The sequence below is a fragment of the Limanda limanda genome, chromosome 8 (assembly GCF_963576545.1).
Source record: "Limanda limanda chromosome 8, fLimLim1.1, whole genome shotgun sequence".
NCBI classification, from domain to species: Eukaryota; Metazoa; Chordata; class Actinopteri; order Pleuronectiformes; family Pleuronectidae; genus Limanda; species Limanda limanda.
Genome location: NC_083643.1, coordinates 24,407,986 through 24,414,941, shown reverse-complemented (window position 1 = coordinate 24,414,941; position 6,956 = coordinate 24,407,986). Strand labels below are relative to the sequence as shown.

General features: G+C 40.9%; 1 protein-coding gene across 1 annotated transcript; it reads left to right on the top strand.

Moving 5' to 3' along the window:
- Positions 1–6,266: 6,266 nt before the first annotated feature.
- Positions 6,267–6,956, top strand: LOC133009373 (lactose-binding lectin l-2-like). The gene has a single exon (XM_061076862.1). The coding sequence runs from the start codon at positions 6,309–6,311 to the stop codon at positions 6,789–6,791; it is 483 nt and encodes a 160-aa protein (XP_060932845.1). The 5' UTR covers positions 6,267–6,308; the 3' UTR covers positions 6,792–6,956.

Genomic DNA, 6,956 nt, shown 5'->3' with positions numbered 1-6,956 from the left:
GAATATATGAAGTAGAGAGTACTTTTACAGCGAGTAAAAGTATCGAAGTATTTCTACTTCGCTACTTCCCACCACTGCTATTTACCACTTCGGCCACTATAGGTTCCTATCCAGATTAGAACTTGCTCAGAGCACCACATGCAAAAAAGGCCCACATTCGTAGAAAGTGCACATATTAGTTGATATATGTAATGGAGGAAAAGTGAGAAATAGACGAAAATAAATCCACTTAAAGTAAGGACACATGGAAAATGTTCTTAAGTACAGTAAGAAAGTAAATGTACTTTGTTACATCCAACCACTGTGGCACTGTTGTAGTGCAATAAATATGCATAAAATATTAAAACATAGAAAACAAAGAGCAGAGCTCTCCTGGACGTTCCAAAGCTCAACAGTTGTTAAAAATTTGTGAAGAATTATTTCCTCCCTTTAATTTCCTTATTGTCTTTTTAGAGTATTGGGTGATTCTGGGGTAAAAACTTCTGATACACACTCTTAGGTTGAGTATCATGATTAAATCATTATGTATTTATTGACAGCATATAACCATCAGAGTTCTTATTGGGGATATCCAAGCATTAGGGAGATGCTATTTATTCATAGAACTAATAACAATTAAACCACTTAATGAGATCATTAGGAGTCACAGCAAAGATCAAAATATGATCTATTCTATTTCATGAATATCATTAAAAGTACCTTTTCCTTATTTATAAACTATCTGTAGGTTGTGACAGTGTCCACTAGAAGGCAGAGGATGAGCAAGTCAGTCTGCTGTGCTCAGTCACTAATTAGCTGTTGTCATGTCTGCGGGAAGTCCTGTTTAATTAAAGCAATGCTGTTTGCATGTTGGAAAAAACACAAAGTTCACAATACAAGAGAGGACACATTTAAGACTTTGTAATCGTAACATTGTCGATGTGTCAACTTGTGTTTGGCAGTTGTTTACCTGGTGTGAATGAGAAGAAGTCAACCACAAAGTGACATATCTGCACTCGTGTCGTCTTTTCTAAAGCTGCATTTTACGAGATCAAAAGGTTGAACAGAAAAATCATGTGAAAACTTATGTGACATCCAGGTGAGCTGTTGGTTTTTCTGACTCGTTTCCAGAGAAAACACTTTTATCGGGCAGCTGTGTATAAAACAAAGTGTTTGCCAAGTGCCTTTGACCAATAATATCAAACCAACAGAGCAGACACCCTCTCTGAAGATTATAAAAGAACTCAGCCTGCCCACCTGTCATTCAAACTCTCATTCTCATCCAACTGTGCAGATCATCTCTAACCCCTCGTCCTGCTCCTGTGACAGAGAGAGAGAGACGCCAACATGATCCTGCTCCTCCTTCTGTTCGCCCTGACCCTGGGTGCTGTGTCTCCTTCAGATGGACCTGAGGTCAAGCTGCAGCGTGGAAACTGTCCCATGTTCTGGTTCAGCTTCAACAACCGCTGCTACAAGTACGTGTCCACAACGATGTACTGGGCTGATGCAGAGCTCTACTGTGTGATAGAGGGAGCCAACCTGGTGTCTATCCACAGTCTGGATGAAGAGAATTTTGTCAAAGCCCTGATCAAGAACTTTGATCATGCTGAAAGATACACCTGGATTCAAACTTGTGTACATCTGTGGTGGATCCAGATCAGCCGTTCGGACCACTACGACTCCTGATGGGGTGGAAACGACAGAAATGCCCAAAAGACACATTGCCTCTCTTCCCATCAAATTAATTGGACAACATGAGGATAGCAAAAATGAACACTTGAATTTTTCTGTGATGCTATCAATACATATTAAGGGAGTCGTGAATTTTTCAACCACAGTGTTTCCTGAAGCCCCAAAGATCTGACAAATCATCCGCTCATTTTAGGATGTGTGTCAAACACATCACTCTTGATGACTGAATGTGTTGCTCCTGAAACTACAAGGAATGTAATCTCTTTTCCTAGCACTGTGAATGTGTGCGTTGGCATATTAGCATTATGCATCTGATTGATATTTGACATATGTTCCTATCATTAGTTTGTCTTTCTTTTCTAAAAATTCTATTACTTCTGTGATAAATGTTTGTGTTGGTGTGGTGCATTCACCCTCTTGATGAGTGAGGTTTTCCTCACGATAGAGAGGCCCTGTGGTCGTCATATTTACTATTAACCATGACACACACACACGTGCACAGGCACAACTCTGCTCCACCTCGTCCACGGAGCAGAACAATGTGCTGAATGAGTTATTTATTGTAATATATTGTTTATTTATGTATTTTAAAGTTGACAAAATTGTTTATGTGCCTGAGGTTTAACACGTGCAAACACATCAGATATAAAAGGTGTGTGGGTTTTAAGCTTCACTGCTGTCATGTAAAAGTATGTGTTGTGCTTTATGGCCACTTGAGGGCAGCAGAGGAGCAAGATGATGTGATGTTTGAGAAAACCACAGGAGGTTGTATTCAGTATTTTGGGTTATAACTGTGTAAATATTTTTATGACTCTGTTTGCATGTTAAAAGAAAAACACAAAGTTCACAATGCAAGACAGGACACATTGAAGGCTTTGTACTATTGTAATATTGTCTATGTGTTCATATACGCCTACAGTTTTTATGTTATCACTTATCTGTTGTAAAAGGAAACAAAAAGTCAACAATGAAGCAATACATCTCCCCCTCGTGACCCCTCAGCCTTCAGATAGCTGGAGCTACACGTCTTTTCTAAAGCTTCGTTTTACTATGTGAACATTTTACTGAAAATGAATAAACTATAGGTTTTATGTGACATCCAGGTGAGCAGGTGGTTTATTTCACCTGTGTTCACTCACATTGTGCTTTTATATTACTGAAATGTCCAATGATATCAAACACCCTCTCTGAAGCTCCCAAAAAGAACATGGCTGAGGTGGGAATCTGTTTTAGAGGAATGTATTTGGTCCATTTTCTTTTCTTTTTTAACACTTACACGAAAAGAAACTCCATAGACAACACCAAAATATTCAGAACTCGGTGGATCCCTTGTGTTATTAAGTGTAAATCGACAGGTAGGTTGTAAACATTAATTTTGATGTCCTACTCCTTAAATCAGAAACCAGATTTGCACAGTTCTAAGGAACATGATTAAGTAAAAGAAAGAAAATCTTCTACTCAACTGGATCCATTGAAGACAGTGGTATCAAGCATTTTGGGCTTGTCAAATTAAAGCCAAGTGAGAAAATAAAAGGAAATGATGAATTTTTTATATTAAGATGTTTGAATCATCAATCTAAACTGCTGGAAAAACTATTTTTCTTACTTTTTTAGAAAATTTGTAGTATTTAACTGGATCTATTATGAAGCCTCCAACTGTATCAAAGTGAGTCAAGAATTTCCAAAGGAAAAGCACAGTACAAAGGTAGTGTTTTAAAATGGTTTACAGATTACAGTTAAATGTCAATTTGGTTCACCACATCTATCCAGAATTACCAGGACAGGAGGCTGAGATTTCAGAAATATACAATTTATTCAATAGGTGCAAATTATTTAAAAGACAGTGACATGTGCAAAGGTTGAAGGACTGGTCTGGACTTGATATAAATAACAGATTAAAAGGAGAGAAATGAAAGGCTCCAGACCCAATTATACAACGCTAAAACATCATGCATTAACACAAACACAGCAAACTTTAAAACACACTGCAAGCGATATAATGAAACAAAAGGACAAAAGAGGGTCTCTAGTTGATGGAGCCAATAACTCACTATTGTTCAAGTCATTACACCCGGAGTGCACAGTCCCAGTCAACCATATATATTGCACATTGCCATAAAACAAAACAAAATAAAATAAAACAAAGAAACCAATAATCAAACCAAATAACCAGAAAGAAACTAAAATTAAACAAGGCCAAATAATCTAAATGAAATCTAAAGTTGGGGTAAAACAGTGACCGTAACTATTCTGCTGAAAGCAGCCCTATAAAACAAACATGTTGTAGTTAAGGCTGATATATGCTACTCCGTTTTTTATGACGCGGACAGAAACGGACAGAGAAACGCCCTCTCCGAGCGCCTCGAAGAGCTTTTCATGCACCTCTGATTCTTCTAACTATCCGTGGATATTTCGGATAGCCTACGGACAGCCCTTGGCTGTGATTGGTCCGCGAACGACATCATTTCCGTAGGCTACAACGTCATTTCCGGACCTCAAACTTCCTGCTTCATTCCCTGTGTCACAACAAACCCAAACACAACTATGATTCTACGATTAATGTGACGTGTGTGTTAAGCCAGCGGAGTTGTCCGGCTGATGGTGGCTCGTTAGAGTACTGACGGCATGTGTGCACGGTCACATACGGTTATAACAAGCTTTCAAAATGGCGCTAGCGGGCTAGGCTAGCGGGCTAGCCACCATGCTAACTGCGGTGGTGACAGTGCAAAAACCCGCCGTGACGACTTTAATTCCACTTCAATCATGACACTGTTTCTACAATAGCGTCAGGTTAGAAGCAAACACTGGGTAGTAGTTAGTGTGCTGACTGTGTGGAAGCTGGGGGGAAGCTAGCTAGCTCCGTCTAGCTTCAAGCTACACGGAGCTTCAAGCTGTGGAATTAGCAACAGAGTTCGGAAACAAGACCTGGGAACCGCTGGGCTAAGAAACGATTACATCAGCATTTTGACCTGCTGGGTGTTACTTTATTTTATTTAGTTGCCATCGTAACCTACACTGTGTGTGAGGAAAAAGGGGAGTAAGTGAATAAACAGCGTGGACTTCTTCTGATTACTCGTGAGGTAGGCTTCTCCAAGCTTGTCTTCCGTTGCGCCACCTACTGTTCTGGCGGTGAATTGTTTTCAACACGGAGATGTATAAATGAAAAAGTGTCCGTCCGATCTGTCCGTTCGTCCGTCCGTAACGGATTCGTAGTAGCATAATGGAGCCTTTAGGTTACACAATTTAAACAAGTTTATCAAAATGTTTAAAAGCAGTTACAAACATAAAACATATCATTATATCGTACCTTTAATTAATTTAAATAAAGCAGGGACCGCGTGCATCCACGGCGGCACTGACACCGTCACACACACCCGCACAGAGACACGGCTGCACGCTGAGCTCGCAACAAACAATTCGCGTCCGTACCTGCTGCGCTCACGATGCACTTCCTCATACACACACTCAGGACCGGCAGTGGGGAGAGAGAGAGGGGGAGAGGGAGAGGGGGAGCGCTACGACGTCCCTAAATAAACTCTGCCGCTTCCCCGCAGCCTATGAGCATCGCCTTTCCCGTCAAGAAAATTTAACACATCCCGAACGGGGAAAACACCCCCACTAAAAGTATAAAACGTCACCAAGAATTGACCCCGTTACACAAAGATTAAAGTAAACTATCAGATCTATATGGCAGCTGATGATGCCCAGTGATCTCAGCAGCTTCCCAGAAAGGGCAAAGGGAACATTGAACTCATTCGTATTTAAATGGCACTGATATCAGATGGATCATTGACAGATAGATTGTCTTTTCTCATTGTGGTTTATCTGTTTGTTAGCTGGGTTTCGCAAGATGCTTCTTCACCAGTGTAATGTTTCGTGCCAACTCTGATTGGACCATGGACCACTCATTATTGATTACTTTAAAAGAAACAAAACACAGTGGCACTGACTGTTATGGTGCAATCAATAGTTATAAAATCTAAGAACATAGAAAAACAAAGAGCAGAGCTCTCCTGGACGTTCCAAAACTGAACAGTTGTTGATATTTAGTGAACAATTAGTTCCTCCTTTATTTCCTTATTGTCTTTTACAGTGTTGGGGGATTCGGGGGCAAACACTTCTGATACACGTTCGTTGGCAATGATCTTTGCACATTAGGAAAAAAACAAAGTTCACAATACAAGACAGGACACATTAAAGACGTTGTAATCGTAACATTGTCGATGTGTCAACTTGTGTTTGGCAGTTGTTTACCTGGTGTGAATGAGAAGACGTCAACCACAAAGTGACATATCTGCCCTCGTGTCGTCTTTTCTAAAGCTGCGTTTTACGAGGTCAAAAGGTTGAACTGAAAAAAATCATGTGGAAAGTTATGTGACGTCCAGGTGAGCTGTTGGTTTTACTGCCTCTTGCTCAGTGAAAACACTTTTATCGGGCAGCTGTGTATAAATCAAAGTGTTTGCCAAGTGCATTTGACCAATAATATCAAACCAACAGTGCAGACACCTTCTCCGAAGAGTATAAAAGAACTCAGCCTGCCCACCTGTCTCCTTCAAACTCTCATTCTCATCCAACAGTGCAGATCATCTCCAACCCCTCGTCCTGCTCCTGTGACAGAGAGAGAGAGAGACTCCAACATGATCCTGCTCCTCCTTCTGTTCGCCCTGACCCTGGGTGCTGTGTCTCCTTCAGATGGACCCAAGGTCAAGCTGCAGCGTGGAAACTGTCCCTCGTTCTGGTTCAGCTTCAACAACCGCTGCTACAAGTACGTGTCCACACATATGACCTGGGCTGATGCAGAGCTCTACTGTGTGTCACAGGGAGCCAACCTGGTGTCTATCCACAGTCTGGATGAAGCGAATTTTGTCAAAGACCTGATCAAGAACTTTGATCATGCTGAAGGATACACCTGGATCGGACTCAGCGACCTCCACAAAGAAGGCAGCTGGATGTGGTCTGATGGTTGTGCAGTGAAGTTTACCTATTGGTCACCAGGAGAGCCAAACAACGATGGAGGAAGGGAAAACTGTGGTCATTACTTCAAAAGAGGATGGAATGATATACTCTGTAGTGGTCGTATTCCCTCTGTTTGTGCATCTCACATAATGTGTCCTCAGTGATTGTTAAATCTGATTTAACCTGGTCACTGATCACCTGATGCTTGTTGACATGAAATAGTCCTCAGCAATAAAGATACAAATGCACACTTCTATGTTTGTACTCATTTCACCCACTTACTTTTCATGCCTGTTGTCAGGTATTTGTTGTTTGTTAATTTTAACAAT

Excerpts from the sequence above, each read along its gene's own strand:
- LOC133009373 (XM_061076862.1), top strand. The coding sequence starts at position 6,309 with ATGATCCTGCTCCTCCTTCTGTTCGCCCTGACCCTGGGTGCTGTGTCT.